The 19,911-nt window shown below is 41.8% G+C and overlaps 2 protein-coding genes across 3 annotated transcripts in view; both read right to left on the bottom strand.

Moving 5' to 3' along the window:
• The window catches only part of CD34 (CD34 molecule), a 138,974-nt gene extending 135,544 nt beyond the window's left edge, over positions 1–3,430 (bottom strand). Inside the window, exon 1 of the mRNA XM_081009108.1 lies at positions 3,296–3,430. The gene's annotated coding sequence lies outside the window, so the exon portion shown is untranslated. The remainder of the gene's footprint in view (positions 1–3,295) is intronic.
• Positions 3,431–14,433: 11,003 nt separating this feature from the next.
• The window catches only part of PLXNA2 (plexin A2), a 403,964-nt gene continuing 398,486 nt past the window's right edge, over positions 14,434–19,911 (bottom strand). For both annotated transcript variants that reach the window (XM_081009779.1, XM_081009778.1), the window contains exon 32: positions 14,434–18,795. In XM_081009779.1, the coding sequence (XP_080865905.1) occupies positions 18,700–18,795 (96 nt within the window). In that variant the 3' untranslated portion in view covers positions 14,434–18,699. The remainder of the gene's footprint in view (positions 18,796–19,911) is intronic.

Raw genomic sequence — 19,911 nt, 5'->3', positions numbered from 1 at the left:
AATCAATGCTAAATTGTATAATAACTGACCAAGAGGTGGAAGGAGCCATTCAGAACATGAAATTGGGCACATCTCCAGGGCCAGATGGTCTGACTGCAAAGTACTATAAATCTTTGAAAGAATGGTTAATACAGCCTTTGAAAGAAGTTTGCAATGAAATATTAGGGGGGGGGGAAAAGGCACCCGAGTCGTGGAAAGAAGCTTATATTACACTTATACCGAAAACAGAAGCGGAAAAGACACAGCTTAAGAACTACCGTCCCATATCTCTACTTAATGTGGATTACAAAATTTTTGCGGAAATTATGGCTAAAAGATTAAAAAAGGTATTGGTGGAAGAAATTCATAAGGACCAAGCGGGCTTTCTCCCGGGGAGGCATTTGTCAGATAATACGAGGAATATAATTAACATTTTAGAAAAATTACAAGTTAATATTAACACTAAAGCAGTTCTAATATTTGTGGATGCGGAGAAAGCCTTTGATAATATTTCTTGGAGTTTTATGAAGAAAAATTTACAGGGAATGGGGGTAGGCCAAGGTTTTGAAAACGGTATAGGTGCAATTTATTCAGAACAAAAAGCTAAGTTGATTGTAAATAACGTAGTTACAGAAGAGTTTAAGATTGAGAAAGGAACAAGACAGGGTTGCCCAATCTCCCCATTGCTTTTTATATCGGTCCTGGAGGTTTTGCTTAACATGATCAGGAAAGACCAATTAGTTAAAGGTATACAACTCGGAGCTAAACAGTATAAATTGAAAGCTTTTGCTGATGATTTGGTTTTGACATTACAGGAGCCAGAATCCAGTACCAAAAGAGTATTGCAATTAATTCAAGAATTTGGTCAAGTAGCAGGATTTAAGTTGAATAAGGTGAAAACTAAGGTGTTAGAGAAAAATCTTACAGAGATTGAGAAAGAGAGGTTTCAGAAGGAGACAGGATTAATATTGGTCAAGAAAGTGAAATATCTAGGGGTTCATATGACTGCTAAAAATGTGAATTTATTTAAAGATAATTATGAAAAATGCTGGATGGAAGTGAAAAAGGATTTGGAAATATGGTCAAAATTGAAGTTATCATTGTTGGGCCGAATTGCTGTGATAAAAATGAATGTATTGCCTAGGATGTTGTTTCTGTTTCAAACATTGCAAATTTTGGACAAGATGGACTGTTTCAAGAAATGGCAGAGAGATATTTCGAGATTTGTCTGGCAGGGCAAGAAGCCTAGAATAAAATTTAAGATTTTAACTGATGCTAAAGAAAGAGGTGGATTTGCCCTGCCAGATCTTAAACTTTATTACGAATCAGCCGCATTTTGCTGGCTGAAAGATTGGCTGCTTCTTGAAAACACGGACATTTTGGATCTAGAAGGTTTTAACAATGTTTTTGGATGGCATCCATATTTATGGTATGACAAGGTTAAAACACATAAGGCCTTTAAGAACCATATTGTCAGGAAAGCATTGTTTAATGTCTGGGTGAGATATAAGGATCTGTTGGAAAGTAAAACACCAAGGTGGCTGTCACCAATGGAGGCTAAGGCTCTGAAAAAAATCAATATGGAGACAAATTGGCCAAAATACTGTGAAATTTTAGAACAAGACGGAGATAGATTAAAGCTGCAGAGCTTTGACAAATTAAAAACTAAAGTTTGAGACTGGCTTAATTATTATCAAATAAGGGAGGCTTATAATTTAGATAAGAAGATTTGTTTCCAGGAGGAAAAATCAAAATTGGAAACAGAATTGTTAGATCCTAAAACTAAGAATCTATCAAGAATGTATAACTTGCTGTTGAAATGGAATACACAAGATGAAACGGTTAAATCTGTTATGATTAAATGGGCACAAGACTTTGGACATAACATTATGTTTGCTGACTGGGAACAGTTATGGACCACAGGTATGAAGTTTACGGCTTGTAATGCCTTAAGAGAAAATATAATGAAAATGATTTACAGGTGGTACTTATCCCCAGTCAAGCTAGCAAAAATTTATCATTTGCCAGATAGTAAATGTTGGAAATGTAAAGAGACTGAGGGCACATTCTTTCACCTTTGGTGGACATGCCCAAGGATGAAGGCTTTCTGGGAAATGATATATAATGAATTGAAAAAGGTATTTAAATATACCTTCCTGAAGAAACCAGAGGCCTTTCTTCTGGGCATGGTCGGCCAATTGGTGCGAAGGGAGGATAGAACTTTTTTTATGTATGCTACAACAGCAGCAAGAATACTCATCGGAAAGTACTGGAAGACACAAGAATTACCCACCCGAGAAGAATGGCAGATGAAAGTGATGGACTACATGGAACTGGCTGAGATGACTGGCAGAATTCGAGACCAGGGAGAAGGGGCGATGGAAGAAGATTGGAAAAAATTCAAAATATATCTTCAAAAATATTGTAATATAAAAGACTGTTAGAAAGATGTTGGAAAAAGAAAATTAGGTCGTTTTGGTAGATATGATATAAAGGATTAAGCAAAAATGAGTTGATGAAATTGATGAAACAGAGGATGATTAACTACATTATACTAAATTAAAATACGTAAATGAAAATAAGGTTAGAAGGATTTGCTGGAAATACGATCTGAACTAGAATACAAAATTGGGAGGTGAGAGGAGGTCATGGAAATAAGTAAAGGGAAAAGGTTATGTAAAGGTTTAATCTGTTTTTGTTCTATTTTAACTCAATGCATTTTTATATATTTTGTTTCGTCTTTTTTTTTATTCTATTTTCTTGTTCAATTTTTTCTTGTTATATTTTCGCTTTGTTATGGTTAAATTTTTCTTTGTATTCTGTACTGTTTTTTCTTCTTTTTTTTGTAATTTTAAACTTGGAATAAATATCATTTAAAAAAAAAAGAGAGAGAAAAGCAAGCTACTTTGATCTCTGGGGAGGGACACATTATGCTGGATGCCATCTTGATTCCCCTTGTATTTCCCCTTGTATTCCCCTTGTATCCGGCGCCGCAAAAACAAGCAGGCTGCCCCTGCGACCTAGCCAGGGGCCCAGCAGGCCGCCCTTGCGGCCTAGTCAGGGGCTGTGCCACGCACTCGGGCTGGCAGAGGCAGGGGAGCCATGCCCCCCTGCTGCAAAAACAAGCAGGCCACCCCTGCGGCCTAGCTGGGGGCCTAGCAGGCCGCCCCTGCAGCCTAGCCGGCAAAAGCTGAAAAGGCCACAAAAATGCGGCCTAGTGAAAGAAAGAAGCCCGCAAAAATGCAGCCTAGCCTGGTAGAGGGGACAAGCCCCCCCCCCCCCATCCAGGCAAAACGCAAAGAGGCCAGTTACTTACCTCAGTCCGGCTGCCTGGACACGCTCCTGATGATCCTGATCTTGGAAGGAAGAACAGCAAAAAAGGCTTGGGCAACTGAGACAGCCTCTTTTCTTTTCGCCTTGGGCCCACCCCTGGCCGGCCGTCCATTGTCCTCCCTGGCTGAGGGTGGGTCAAAGGCCGGCTCAAGCAGGTGGGTGGCACCTGCCCAGGTGAGCCCCGCTCGGTGCTGCAAACCCCACCCACATGTGGGGAAGGGAGGGTGGATACTGTCTCGGATCTTTGGGAAGCACTCCCATCCAGGGTTAGAGGAAGCACAATGGGTGTGGTGGCAAGTTGGTACAGACTGACCTACCCAGTCTAGCAGTTATGGAAGGAAAGGAATATCAGGTCTCCCACCCTTCTGTTACAGCAGGTAGATCCCCTCTCATCCTCCAGTGGCGGTGTGTTGGAGCAGGGATGTGCAAGGGCTGACACACTGACACTTATTTCATAGCAGCAACAATGATAGCATCTCCGGGGTGCTATTTCCAAGTCACCTACATGTCAAATCAACAAGTCTTTCTCAGAGAGAATCACACCAAATAAGCTAAGCTAAAGAAGAGGTAAACTGCAGTAGCATACATAGCTAGGGGTTAAGCTACAATTTTCATTTTTAAAAATTCCAAAATCCATCGGAGTGCTTCTTCAGGCTGACTGCTAAGAAAGAGGAGTGAGGAAAAGGCTAGCTCGGTGTTTTTAAGACATGGTGAATCCATTAGTCAAAAAACATTTAGTTTTGTTGAGTGTTAAAAAGGCTGTGGCTAAAGAGTGCTTTAGAATTCATCACTTCACCACTGTCCCCCCAAACACATTGCAACAATGCTGGAGGTTCTGGGCACCCACCAGCCCTTTTCCTTGTTACACTGGCAGAGGGGGGCAGTTGCCACTGCAGTAGGCCGGGGTAGGTGGGTGTTGAAGGGTTTAACAATTACAAATTGTAGCAAAAGAAAGAAAGAAAACTTTTTGGTGCACTTTCAATTGTAAATCACTGCTTCCAATCCAAATCAGTCTGGGAGAATTTACCCATCACTATGCTGGACTGCTGTGAGGCTGTAGGTTTATTTTCTAAATGAAGTCATTTCTACATTCTGAAAATTGGACAGTATCCCCTAATAAAGCAATGTTCTGATCCATTAACTCTCTGCTGTTCGCCACACTGGAACTTGATGAGGAGCTTTTATTGGCAGAGTCTCTCAAAATATATTAAAAAATCTGAGCTTCATTTTGAGATGAGTGAACAACTCCCCCCCCTTCCACCTTTGTCCTGGATTAGCATATTTCCTTTCTGCCCTCCCCAAAGGGTCTCCATTTCTCTGTCTCTTCTCATCACCCAGAGTAATTTGGGGCTGTTAGAGAAAGTTCATTGCTGTAATTGCAACCAGATTGGTCATTAAAGTTGACAGACAGCTGCTGGGAAAGTCGCTCATTGATTCCTGCCACTCAGAAGCAGCTCCCAGTGCCTGCTCAAAGGACAAGCTGGGAAAGGCAGCGCATTCTTTCTACCTCAAGGAACAATAGTTTCTGGGGGGAGAACGTGCTCAGAACTCATGCCTTCATATGTAAACAAGGTTCACATGCAGCTTTGCTAAATCAAGCCAGACTAGTCAGCAAACGAAAGATTCCCCTGGAGCTCTCTCTTATGGTACAAAGTTGGTAATGCATTTTTGAAAGATTATGCTTTATCCTTGCAGCTGAGAGAACAGCTTACCTCCCAGGATCTTTAGGAAAACAGGAATACCATACACTGTGCATAGGTTCTCAGTTCCTGGTTGAGATTGCTTTTCTGAAGCAGAACTCCCTAGCTCCTTCTGTCCATTTAATAATATGAAAACGGATAGGCTGAGCCCTCCCTTCCACTTGTTTGCAGTGACACAGATTTGAAACCTGCAGCTCAGGAATGAACCTGTTTTGCGACATCATGGGAATATATACCAGTTCACACCACCACAAAAATAGCTCACAAGGACTAGACTGAGATGAATGTTTGCTCACCTTTAATCTGAGGCTTTAGGTTAGGCGTTGCAACCCCATGCACATTCACCTGGCAGCAATTCCCGTTGAGTAAGTAGGACTTTCTTCTGAACAGGCATGCCTGAGATTGTACAGTTAAATATCCACACTGGAAGCCGGGGTTTTTTGAAACGGGTTTCAGCAACCACAGGAAGTTTCCTGATATTATTTGTTCACTGTCTTTAAAAGTTATAAAACTTTCCCCTGGGGAAATCTAACTGAATTGTCACTACAGGATTTGGACCAGGCACCTCTTTCACAGGGGAGCAGAATAATGTTGCTGTACCAGCTCAGTTCCAATTGTATTTTCAAAAGTGTGGCCAGATACAAGAGGGGGAGGAGGCTCCTATACCTAGAATAGCTGAGTTGAAGGGACTTTCAGCAGGTGTAGCTTGCATCATTAATAAGAAACACCTGCTGCAATTACCTCTTCCAAACAACTATTACAGGTGCAGGAACCCTCTCCTTTTTTGCACTTGGCCACCTTATTTTCAAGGCACCCCCGAACTCTTATGCTTGACAGTTCCTCCCTTCACCCTTTCAATTTTCATGAGAAATTTTGTGTGTGTGTGTACACACACACACACACACACACACAGCTTTTCCCCATGGGGTACTCAAGGGTACAGAGTACCAGCCCCTCTTTTTTGGGTTGTTAAAAAGTGTGACACTTACAGTAACAACTTCATGGTGAGTACCGGGTCCTCTGTGATTCAAGAGCAGGGCTGTAGCAAGCATTTCTTGCTTGGTAGATCAACTACAAAATGAATGAGAAATCAGTTATTTCCTGTGAATTAACACAAAGCTTTATGTGCCCATACGTGTGTGTTTTTACACTTTACCATCCCTAAGTGCTTCTGAAAGTCCTAAGGGACTTTGAGATTAGCCACATGGTGGTGGGCCTTTATGCTAGAACCCTGAGATAAAACAATGAAAGTATGTTATAATATCTAATGGGCCACAGTATTTGTTAAGTGGGGAGAGGAAAACAATAGAATGATAGAATTGTACAGTTAGAAGGGACCCCTAGGGTCATGTAGTCCAACTTCTACTAAAGCATCCATGTGACAAGTTTTTTTACAGCATTAAAAATTGTGGCATACTTTGTGGTAAGACCCATCATTGCTGAGTGTGGTATCCTTCTTTTTGTTGTAATTTGACTGTGTTTGCTAGCTTCATCTAAGATTACTTTATGCTGTTGGTGGACACAAGCTTGATTTCTCTGGTGTCCAAATAAAGGGCTATTGCAGCAGAGTACAACAGAAAACAGGCAAGACACATAGATATGTTATCAATTTTCTAGAAACAAAAAGAAAAAAATCTCTCCCCAGCATCCATCAATAGTTCCTTCTGATTACTGCTTCCTGCTTAATAATTTAGAGAAAGTAAATATATGGAATCTAATACACAATGTGAGCAGGGGGAAACAGCTCAGTGAAGAATGGCAGCTCACAACTGTCTTGGTGGCGATCTTACACGCCAGAATTTATAATTAAAGGATCTGTGTACATGTTATGACTATTGTTCAGAGGTCATTTGAAACAGCCTCTGCTTGGTGTCTTTTCCATAACATGTATCATGTAACACCACTCTCTGTACAATCCTGACTTATTGTGTAGACTTGGAGAGCTTGGTTGTGGGTACTCTCCATGAGAGGCACTGGTATCACATGGAGAGAAGTATTATGTTACTGAGGTGGCATTACTCACTGTTTCAACATGAAGAGGATTTTGCATGCTAATTCGAAGTCCCATAGAATGTTTAGAACAAGCACAGGATTGACGGAATAGTCAACAAATAGTCAAATGAATACTAAATTTTCTTGGAAACCTGATCTAAAGTACTCAGCTTAATCAAGCAGCTCATTCAATGTCTTGTCTTGAAGATTATGCCTTTGACAATTATGCATGATGCCAAGTTATATGCAGGATCAGATTTCTCTGGATGAACCAGTAAGGGGGACGGGGATAGCTTCCAAGAAAATCACCAAACACACTAGCAACACCACCCAGCATCATATGAGCATACTTGCAGATGCTCACATGTTGCACTAGATAACTGGTGATGTTATCCAGCCGTTCAGGTTATTGCTGATTTTCTGACCTGCTCTGCACCTACATAGGCCTATAAACCTTCTATGCAACACCCATTTGTGAATGCAGCTCCTCATTTAGAGAAGGATGCGTATATATGCCTTAGAGAATTGGGAATCTGATCAGGCTGTGAATTAAAACACAAGTCTCTTGCTATAAAAGGCTAGATGTGAAGGTGCATATTCTTTGGCTATAGGAGGAGAGATATCGTGGAAATGTCCTCAGGATCATACCGCAGGCCAGGTACAAATGAATATTCCCATACGCTAAATTGAGAGTCAGCACAGAAAACAAAATCTCCCCCATTATCATTCCACAACCTAAACAAGTATTTCCTCACTCTTAATTATTTGATAGTCACAAGTATTTCTCAATAGTATGACTTTTTTTTTAGAAAACAGTTATTGCTGGGGAAAATGTTTCTTTGTTAAGGAAAAAAAATCAGTACATGTAGCTAGATGGCAGTGTTTAACCTTCTTCTTCTTCTTCAGCCTCTTGAGTTTTAAGTGCTTGGCATGTTGCAAAAATAAATTGGAGATTAAATATTTCGTTTCGCATCTCCCGTTACTGATTTATTACTGGTGCAACACAGCAAGTAAATATCCCTCACTGGTTTAGCAAGTGCAAGCAGTAGTAAATCCTACCTATCCCAAGCCAAGCTCGCTCAGGAACAAGATACAGATATTTTTATCCAGTAAACTTTATTTATATATAACAACAGTACAAAGTGAGTCCTTGGATTGCAAAATAGGAGTGTTTCATATTTACAATAGGTACACAATAATATATTAGAATAACAAAAACCTTTTTCCCCCTTGGAACATTTTTTTAAATACTTCAGCTTTCTTACATTCCCCCCCACAACACTTGTAAAAACAACAAAAACCAGACAACCATCTTAAAAAAAAAATATAATACAGAACTCCAGTGTGTCAAGTATAAAGGAGGAGGAAGAGGATGAGAAAATGTTTAGGGTAGTGTAGAGTGGGTACATGTAGGCTATGCAGTCCAACAGCCTTACCAGACTGCTGCAGCAATTCAGTTCCAGGAATGGGACAAATTAAATAGAAGCCCTTTCTCATGCCACCTCAAATCTTCCTTACAGTACTCAACTGGATCATTATTAGAAATCCCACCAGATTAATTCCACAAGATTTGGGTCCTCTCTATTATTATTTTTGATATTAGTGCAGTTACAGAACGAAACATCAAATGAGAATATAGATTCCTTGTAGCACAACACTGGAAAGGAATCCACCGAGCATGGCATCGTCAGGGCCCCCATCCATTTTAACAAGGCTTGGTAGGAGCCGCTCGGTGGATTCGGCTGCCAGTGCTGTCTGAACATACTTGGTTGTAAATAACCCCCATCCTGCTGTCAGGCACAATGAAAGCTTATGGACAAGACCTATATCATGCTCACAATAAATCTAGAAAGTGTTTTGAACATTTCAAAACAAAAGCACCATTTCAGAAACTGTTTGTGCAAAGTACGGTCCCTGTAAACCTTCCAATATCTTGTTCCAAGATCACTGGGACATTATCTAAGCAGAATGTTGACAGCAAATTTTGAAATGCCAACTATTTTTACTTTTCAGAAATGGTACTAAATTTTGGAGAATTAAAACTGTCAGGTACCAAAGTTCCCTTTTTACTTATGAACAAGTTGTCAAGTGTATTTTGGTATCTCCCCCTCCCCAATTTTATAGTATCCTATTAAAAAAGCGTCCATTTTTGGCCAACAACATGGTTTTAAAAAAACAACCATATGAAAAGTTGGTTTAAAAATGTTACTGACTTCTCTGAAGCACCACATGCCTTGTAACAAGACAAAACAAAAGATATGGAAGGTTTAAAGTGTCCACACTTCTGCTTGTTTATTGGTATAAATGTATTTTTCAGACTCAGACCCTCATCAGGTTTCATCTGTGAAGGGGGGAAATACACAGACAAGAAGGCAAAACACAGACAACATAAAAGAGAAATTCTGGTCAAAACAATAGACAAACACAGACACCTAAGCATTAACCACATTGAAAACAAACTGTGTTTCAGTTACGTGACCTGATTGATTCCATATGTTGAAAAACAATGGCAGTCTCAAATGACTAGATGAGATGAATTGCGTTATGTTCTTCAAATTTTCCTGATGCTGTGTTTGTTGCTAATAGGAGCTGAACACAGCATCTAAGCAGATTCTCTCCCTGCCTGCATCTGAGGTAAGGATACAGATGTACCACAGAGCCTTGAAATGTTATGGGGGGAGCTCTCTACATTGATTCCTTATGAAATCCCTTCAAGATGGTCACCAGATCTGAAAATTGTTTACAGCAGGGCTGTGGAAGCTGTGGCCCTCCAGAGGTTGTTGAACTACCTCTCCCGTCATCTCTGACCATCAGCCATGCTGGCTGTGGCTGAAGTTCAACAATTGCTAGGGGGTCACTTGTTCACCATCCCTGGCTTACAGATGCATAAATGATTACACAGGGTTCTGGAATTCATTTGTATCCTCAATTTATCTGGAAACACTGCTTTTGGTTCCCAGGATGGCTTTAGGACAGGGGTCAGAAAACTTTTTTCAGCAGGGGGCCAGTCCACTGTCCATCAGACCTTGTGGGGGGCCAGACTATATTTTTTGGTGGGGGGGAATGAATGTATTCCTATGCCCCATAAATAACCCAGAGATGCATTTTAAATAAAACAACACATTCTACTCATGTAAAAACACGTTGATTCCCAGACCATCTGTGGGCCGGATTTAGAAGGCAATTGGGCCGGATCCAGCCCCTGGGCCTTAGTTTGCCTACCCATGCTTTAGGAGGAAGAATGAGTGCACTTTCTTTTTTGCACTTCTGATGTAATGTATCAAGAGAAAATTTGCAATCTCTTCTGGTGAGATACCTGATTCCCAGCTCATTCTTCTCACTCTGAGAGAACTGAGGGAAAAGGTCCCCATTTGCAAGTGACATAAGAAGTCCAAAAAGAGAAAGAACAGCTGACTCATGCTTCTTCTCATTTCCTAGTATTGTGAGACACTGCTAGTTATATATACTAAGTGAAGATGTACATTTGGAAAGGGAGGGGGGGGAGGAAAGTCACAGAAGATCTCAAGAATATTTCAAAACACTACAAAATCCTTCAGAGACATATTTTACTGGAATTCCACAGAACCATTTTTTAAATTCCGATGAAGTCTTTCAAAAGGAAATACATTCAAAAGGTGTTTCAATTTTAAAACATTTTTTTTAAAAAAATCTTCTAAAGCTGAATGACCTGCATTTAGACTGTGGCCTTTCCTCAGCACATTGGTTTATGGGCTATGATTTCTTTCAGAAACTCCTCTAAGAGTAGGCTAATGCATCGAACTCAAATTAACATCCCTTGATACATATCCCTGTCTACAAAGGTAAGGTGCCTTATCTGCATTACACTGGCAAGGTATGAGGTTGATTGGTAGTCATCACACACAGATACAAAATGAGGGAGATCTGTTTATTGTTGATAGTTTTGGAAAATTCAGTTAGTATCTTGAAAAATGATGCATGTCTCTTGAATATTTTTCACTTAGCTCCCACTGCTGTGCTCACTGGATGGGATCTTGGACAGATGGGTAACAGTTAATGGGAACCAGAACTAACTGGGGGAAGAGAGAGAAGTTATCTCTGGAAACACATTTATTATTTAGAAGATCAGACTGCTGACTAGCAAGTAAACATATACAGTTAGCATCTCTGTGTATTGTTACTGGCTTGTGGTTTATAGTACAAATGGAATGCTGAAATCTGATAAACTCTAGCTCTGCTGGAGTTTAAATGGCTCTTTCATGTTGGGTATTTATTCTTCTCCAACTACTCCTGCTGCTGTGTCCTTTTTCACCAGGGTTGAGTCTCCACTCAGCTTCTCTCTCCTCCCCCAAAGCTTAATCAGGTCAGGCTATTTTTGTTTCATTTTGCCTGTTGAACTGACTCCCATTGACAGGTGACTGTAGATAATACTGGAGCCTAAAAGGAGGGCTGAAGGGGAAGTCGCAGCACCTGGCGATGCTAATGGGAACTGCTCTCATTCTTACGCAAGTTGAAATAAGAGTTCTCTCAAACTGGAGCCTTCTGGGGATGTTCTCAATCCTTCATCCAGGTGTAATAATAATAATAATAATTTTTTATTTATACCCCGCCCTCCCCAGCCAAGGCCGTGCTCAGAGCGGCTTACAAGCAATAATAAAAACAAGAAGAATGATTACAACTTAAAAACAAAAATAAAATACAACATTAAAATAATGGAACATTAAAATATTAAAATGTAGCCTCATTGCAGGAGGAGAAGGAAAAGAAAAAAGAAAGAGAGGGAGGGAGGGAATCAAATTGGCTCCAAGCCAAAGGCCAGGCGGAACAACTCTGTCTTACAGGCCCTGCGGAAAGAAATCAGATCCTGCAGGGCCCTGGTCTCATGAGGCAGAGCGTTCCACCAGGCCGGAGCCAGAGTTGAAAAGGCCCTGGCTCTGGTTGAAGCCAATCTAACTTCCTTAGGGCCTGGGACCACTAGGGTGTTGTTATTTATGGACCTTGAGGCTCTCCGTGGGGCATACCAGGAGAGGCGGTCCCGTAGGTACGAGGGTCCTAGGCCGTGAAGGGCTTTAAAGGTCAAAAGCAGCACCTTAAATCTGACCCTGTACTCCACCGGGAGCCAGTGCAGCTTGAAAAGCACTGGGTAAATATGCTCCCATGGCAAAGACCCTGTGAGAAGCCTCGCTGCAGCATTCTGTACCCGCTGGAGTTTCTGGGACAGCTTCAAGGGCAGCCCCGCGTAGAGCGAATTACAGTAGTCAAGCCTGGAGATGACCGTCGCATGGATCACTGTGGCCAGGTCAGGGCGGGAAAGGTAAGAGACCAACTGCTTGATGCGGCGAAGGTGGAAAAATGTCGCCTTGGCTGTTGCTGTAACTTGCGCCTCCATGGAAAGGGTCAAGGATTACACCCAAACTCTTAACGGAAGGCAATGGCACTAATTGGGCCCCCACAAGAGAAGGGAGCTGGTCCCTCATCCCCATGCCATCCCGAGCATGGCAAGCAAGAGCAACAAAACACATGCCACTATGCCTTTCCATTATTGCAACATTTGCACACTGGAGGCATCCTATGACGTTGTCTACCTCTAACTGGAATGGTTGCAGATGAGTTTCATTCATCCACACACTACACAGCTTAGGTGAACAAACAGGGCTACTTGGAGAAGAACTGAAGCACAGTACCAGCAGCTCTTGTGTTTGGATGGGAGGAAAAGTTTAAGAGAAGAGACATTGCACTGAGATGCACAAATGATATATCAAAACTTTGGCCCCTTTGTTGGGCTGATGAAATTTTGGGGCAGTTCATCTAGACTATGATGACAAATGATTTCACTTAAACTGAAGTAAACTCAAATGAGTAAGTGGGACCATGCTAGCAAAGTATCTGCTGCTAAAGGGGTCTGGGAGCCCTTCTACCACTTTGGCAGAGGGCAGAAATGAGCTGCCCTGGCAGGCATTCTTGTGATCCAAAATATTGTTAACAGCAAGGAATGGGAGGACACTTTGATAAAAAGTCCTACTTTATGATGTCAGCCCATGACAATGATACTGAGTCTAGAAAACATGGAGGTACGACAGATAGGGAAATAGACTATTTTGGAAGGAGATTTACAACTGAGCTTAGATGGGGCTGCACTCCCTTTTAAGAGCAAAGTCCACACTAAATAGGCACTAAATAGGGAAGCTTAGGTGGCTGAGGTGGGTAGGTATGCTCTTTGCCAGCTTAGGGTAGCTGTTGGCACAGCAGCCCATCTAGATATGTGTACTAGTTGCATCTGTGTTGTTTGTAGGATTGCATTTGCAGAGAGTTCAGAAACTTCAGCTACTGCAAAATGTAACTACTCAAGTTCTGGTGGAAGCCAGGTGGTCAATTCAGGTGACACATGGCAACAGCTGAACTGGCTGCCTGTGCATTTCTGATCCCAATTTAAAGTGCTGTTTTTAATTTTTAAAGCATTAAAAAAGTTTGGGGCTGAGTCAACCAAAGGACCACCTTCATTCATAACAGCCTGCCTACATGTTATGATCACCAACCACCCTTCTTAGGAGAGAGCCTCTTCTGCAGTGGCCCCGCACTGCTGGTATACATCGCCACTGGGAAGACTTAACTGTTACAGGCTTTTTGGAGCACATTAAAGACCTGGCTTTTACATGAGATATTTCCTTTGGCTGTTTCATGGTTCAGTAGCTGGTTCAATATGTGTAATTTTGGGTCAGATGGGTATTGTTGTTGTTTTTTAACTACTGCTGGCCTTTATTACAGTGGTGCCTCGCAAGACAAAAAGAATCCGTTCTGTGAGTCTCTTCGTCTAGCGGTTTTTTCGTCTTGCAAAGCAAGCCCATTGACGGATTAGCGGATTAGCGCTTTTAGCGGCTTTTAGCGGCTTTTCAGCTTATCAGATAAGCAGATAAGCGGCTTAGAAAAAGGGGGGGGGGAGGGAAAAAAAAACCGCAGGAACTCGCAAGACATTTTCGTCTTGCGAAGCAAGCCCATAGGAGATTCGTTTTGCGAAGCACCTCCAAAACGGAAAACTCTTTCGTCTAGCGAGTTTTCCGTCTTGCGAGGCATTCGTCTTGCGGGGCACCACTGTATGTATTTTCAGACTGTGACTGTACTGTATTTGATTTTACCTTGTATTTGATTTTACCTTGTTTTTATCACTTTGAGAGGGTTTCCATCTTTTAAGGTGACCTAAACCTGTTTTAAAGAAATTAAATTATAAACATTTTTTGCAACACAAATTGTTAATTTAGCCAGAGGCTCTTCTAAGAACAGCTGTAGCACTTTAGCTGTTTACCCCTTCTACCACACTCTAAATGATCATGGAACCTATTACTGACAGAAGGGTCCATTGCTTTGGCAAGTGAAGCGGATGCAGAATTTTAGTGCTGGGAGGGGGGGGAACCCCACTACAGCAGGGGCAGGCAAGTGTGCTAACTAGATGGAATTTTATTTTTTAAAAACGAAGGCCTTCAAAGGAAAGAAGCATTTGATTAGCACATCACTACCCCTTGCAGTGGGCTCTTTGATGGCTCTGGATAGCACTCATCAATGGAAGATTAAATGGAATTATTCAAACGGCCGTGCTAGGCACAGAAATTCCAGAAATGACGTCTCTGGCTTTGATGTGAAAACACCTGAAACAGAGCAGGCTGGGACTCAAACATCAGGGGAAGGAGTCACTGACACAGATAGGGAATGTCACCTAAGGCAAATGCAACGGCTTTTAAATGCTCAAACCCTGCTGTCCAAAGAAAACACTATTTGAATCTTACCCCACCATACTTAAGCCATCCATGAATCAGGCTATGAAGCAGCCACAACTGGACTGTTTGGTAGCCGTTTGGTTCCCATATTTATTTAATTATGGAGCAGAAATTCGAGAACGACTTGTATTCCCAGTTCAGCTTTAGATAAATTTCATCCAGCCAGAGGGCAGAAAATACTAGAAGAAATGATACCACACAGGAGATCCCTTCCAGCCTTAAAAACTGTGTGTGGTGATCATCAGTATACAACGGAAAAGTGTAACTGTAGGAAGCAATGCTTATAGTTAGGGGGCACTTGCAGACAGTGTCTGAATCAGCATGCCTGACACCTGCTAACAACAAAAGGATCAAGCCAATTGATGTGCATTTTGCCACTAGATGGCTACACAACCTAAACCAGCAACTCTAGTGTTACCCACCCCTTCTAGATAGTACCTCTGGGTGAGTTACCTCTTCCTCTACTTTTGACTAAATACTCAAGAAACTGCAGCCTCAGTTTGGAAAGATGAAGGTACACCCATACAGAACATCTGTAAAAAGTGAAAACCAATAAAAATGAAAGTGCACTGAAGGAGACCTAACATGATCTAATTGTGAAGTACCTGTAATTGGGTGAAGTAGAAATTCTTTTAACAAAAATTGGCTGTTAAACATTAACAATTAAGTTCAGGAACAGAGGAGACAAATCTGCTCTTGCAGTCAAACTCACACTGCCAGACAGTACAGAGGTAACGCTCTGGAAACCAAGCTGCCCTTCTTCTGAGATGCCTCCATTCATTTGGCTCCTGGTCCCTGTTCCTGCCAAGTCAATGTAAATCAGAGCTTTCTGGCTGCAAAGCTTTGGCTGCTGTGAATGTCAAAGGCTTTGGCTTATTGCACAAGGTCAGTCATTAGTATTTCCTTCAGGCTATTAATAGGGCCCAGGGAAACTTATGAAAGTGAATTATCAGGGGGAAAGTGGGCTTGGCACAGCTTTTAATGAATTATAATTAAAGCAGCAAGTTGCTCCTTTCCTTTATCCTTTTGCTGGCAGCATTCAGGATAATGATTAGAAAGTAAAAATTGGGGATTCTCACAGAGTAAGGAATTTAATGTGCAACCCACTCACCCTCAGCCTTCTGTGGAAGCAGCTCCATCTCTCACTATAGGAAATAGGGGTAGTGGCATGGCTGCCCAAGCCATTTATTGGCAAGAAGTGTCTACTCTACCAGAGAAGTTGCTCCTTCCTCATATGGTGAACAGGATCTTAATAATGTATGAGCCTGCTCATGAAAGGACTCCACTCAATAAACAGGAAAGAGGGCTGAGGTGGTCCCTCCCCTGATACTGCAAGCCTCCCTGACCCAGTGAGTATGGACAACTGAAGAGAGGAAGCCTACAAACGGACAGCTCTATGCCTGTGCACTTCCACGCAATTTAGAAACCCATTCATACAGAATTCCATATCTTGTGGAAGCCTATGCACATAGAGCTCTAGAAACATAGGCTCTCCCTATTCAGATGTTCATGCTCAACGTGGGGGCAGGGAGGTGCACAATGTCATGGGTAGGGCCACCAGCACCACCCCACTTCCTAATTGCATGGAGCTCCCTTCATGCATATAATAGTACCTTCCAGTGCTTCTGAAATCTAAATCCTGCTTTGGACTGATGTGGCAAGGATAGGCCCAGGAGATAGCTGAGATATGTAGGCGCTATAGAAGTAAGTTAGGAGCAAAAGCCTTTGGGGTGGGGGTGGGGATTCACCTAATGACTCCTGTCAGTGGAAGCACTGCACAATGACTTCCACTTGTGCAACACGGCTTTAACCCTCTCCTCCTCATGCTTGCCACTATCCTCCCCAAAATTGATTCAGTGTGTGTGTGTGTGTGTGTGTCCCAGAACAGTGCGCAGGGGGAAGAGAGCAAATTTTCACCTTAGCACAATGTTGAATTCCTCCCTTGTTTTTCCTGATTCTGAGAATTCCCTTCATCAAACAGTTATACAAAGTTACTAAATGGTTACTTCATGACAACTCCTCCCCAAACACCTTTAGGTTTTCCAGTACAGTACTGGTGCCCTGGCAACCTATAACAGACAGGGGATAGTATCCACTGTATCCATCAAGAGCAGCTGTTTTAAATCCTAGACATTTAATTGTCTTATGCTGAAAATGCTATACAGTTTGGGAAGTGGTGGCCCAGTCAGAATGGTCATACAAGCTGGTGTCACAACCAGCTTCTTCCTAGACCTTGCTTGAGGGAACCATTCTACTTCTCTCAAATCCGACTCAGATTCCAGTCACGGGATCTGAAACAGTGTGGTCGATAATCCTGCCTTCCATTAGGCCTAATTGTCTTGCCCCAGTCACCCTTCTTAGCTGCAGCCTGCACAAATATCAGTATTTATTACAGAGAGAAATATTTACAGCATCCCACCTGCTACTTGGCACTCTCGAAAGGGACAAGAAAGCTTTGGTCTTTTTCTTTTTTTAAAAAGGAACAACAACAACAACTCACAGACACCAGCCTTCAACTGATCACTAAGAAATGGGCTGTTAGGGTCAGCTAAGAAATCTAACCCAAGACAGGACACATGGACAAAGACAAAGACAACAGCCATTAACAGGCATGTAGAGTGTGCCATTTCCTTTTGTCTCCCCTCCCACTAGACATCGAAATCTTATGCTCGACCTTTGCATGACCTTGCATATGGTGTGAGGGAAAAAAATGCAAATGCCATTTGTCCTGATTGCATAAGCACCAGTGAATCCAATGTGGGAAAGCAATAAATATGTTGCCTCACTAGGTCTACGCTGTTCAAGTATTACTTGCTGTAAACATTTTTTCCTTTACTGCAAGAAATCACATAGTGACTAGGAAAACAACGACCCAAAAGCTAACCAACCCACACCCCAAGCAACTAAGAAAGCCAATTAGTTTTTACACAAATTGCACCTGCAGAAGCCCACAATGCACCAGTTTCAGTTTAAACCACTCACAATTTCCTTAGCTTCAAAACGGACAGGACATTCCTTAGGAACACAGTTGTCAAATACACAGAGACAGGGAGGAATCTCTTCAACAGGGAGAAGGTTTGTATCAACGCAGAAGAGGAATGAAGGACTTTCATAAAATCATATGCCCCTCCAACGGTAAATAAGAAGTATTAAAAAAATATCTGTACTCTATAAATACACAGCTGAAGATGAATTTCAAGACAGATGGGCTGAAGGACTGGATGGCTTTTCCACTCAGGTACATTTCTGCTAAGTGCCTCTTGCAGATACAGACTGCTGGACTTTCTTTCCCCAGCTGCACTATTTGAAAGGTTTGGTGCAAATTTGTGCTTGCGGGGCTTTCTGTAAGTTCCCAGGCAGAGGCATAAATGGAGTTTTTCAAACATTCCCAAAGGCGTTAAAATCCACTTGCGAACCATCCATCTGAGCCACAGACAACGGGGATCTCATGAGATGGGAGGGGCAGTGTATGCAGCGGAAATTTTTCAATGGGATATTTGATGTGGCCACTGTAGTTTTTGTTACATTTCATTTTTTTTCTTCTCTATTTCCTTTTTCTTTAAAAAACAAAACAAAACTTTAAATAGCATTTTTGTTATCTCCTAATATACATCAAACAACTTTCATGCAAAGCAGCAGTCATGGAGGAATCTAGGCTTCCCAGAACCTTTCTAGGTGTACAACTTGAGGAACTGAACTTCTTGGCAAACCCAACTGGTTTCTTTTTTAGATGCGCCATTGTTACTGGTTTTCTCCTGTCCTTTTGACTGAAATCTGATGATCGAATTTTGAGCAACGTATCTGGGCTAACATCTCTTCCTCGGTGGAGGTTGTCACAGTACTTTAGGTGTGTTCCCAGCAGCCTCCTTGCTGGTTTTACTCAGTTCCCAGAAGTTTTTGAGGCAACTACTTCCATCTCTTTGTTCCAGGAGTTCCTGCTCCTTTCTTCAGCTCTCCATAGACATGGCACCAATAAGCTGTTCTACTTTGTATGCCAAGCGCTGCCGGCGCGCCTGCTCATCCTGCTCCAGAGCCCCAATGATCTAGAACCAAAATAAATGCCAATGTGTTAGAGAAGAACTAATAATAAAAAACAGCCAATATAGTGAGTCAGATTAAATGGAGAGAGGGATGGAAAAAAGGAACGATGGAAACTAAGAAATAGTTTTAGAAAATCTAGGTGATTTTGGTAGCTATATATATTCTGCTAAGAAAACTGTGTTGATTCTATTCTGTGGATTACACATAAAACCAAAAGTGGAGTTCTGCGGAACCAGAAGTCCAGCACCTTGATTTCACAGTGGCCAACCAGATACATACACAGGAGTGATGTTCTGACATTTCAGTCTAGCTTTGTTAGTAGTTACAATATATATACACCTGTTACTTTTTTTAGAGAGCTTGGAAGATGCATGAGGGTAGATGACCAACCTAATCCTAGGCTTTAGCTGTATTTCCCCCCAAGAAAAAGGTTAAGGGTAAAATGACTGCAAAGCAGAGTGCCACTGCCTTCACCAGCCCATATGCATTTTTGTGTTATCACAGTGGTGCACATTACCAGCAAAAAACACAATCATATTCTGGATGCTACATTTCCTGTATCATTTAACAAGAAAGTAATGAGGTTCTCATCCCTAATCGGCAAATGGCTGCTGCACAGTACCACGCGCTTATACATGCAATTAAATGACAAAAGCCTTGCTTTTAATGGTTGTAATTGCAAAATAGGCTTTTCTTGCACTGCAAATTAAAGGGTTGAACAGATGGTGGGAACTTGGTTTCAAGTGATGCATCCATCAGAAGAGCCCATGCTGCCAGCAACACTTTGCAAAATAGATTGTGTTTGAGTTGTGTCATACTATTCATTTCTGGGGGGAAAGGGATGGTGGGACAGCACCGTAGGTCAGAATGCTTTTTTGAAAGCATTTGGAGAGCAGTTCGGCTTTTCAAGCAGCTTTTTTAAAATAAACATTTAAACCACAACTCTGCTTTCTCTGACGACTGTGATGTAATTACATAATGATGAAGAGTAGTCACTAATTCAATTCTTTTTGAAATAAATTTCGATAATGGTAGATAGTGGATAGAATCACAAATGAGGCAACCTGACAAAGATAACTAGAAATTAGCACAGGTCTCAAATAACACTTCAGAGGGTG

This window comes from Podarcis pityusensis (assembly GCF_964106645.2).
Source record: "Podarcis pityusensis genome assembly, chromosome: 6".
NCBI classification, from domain to species: domain Eukaryota; kingdom Metazoa; phylum Chordata; class Lepidosauria; order Squamata; family Lacertidae; genus Podarcis; species Podarcis pityusensis.
The sequence above is the reverse complement of the archived record's forward strand: the minus strand, read 5'-3'. Positions and strand labels throughout refer to the sequence as shown.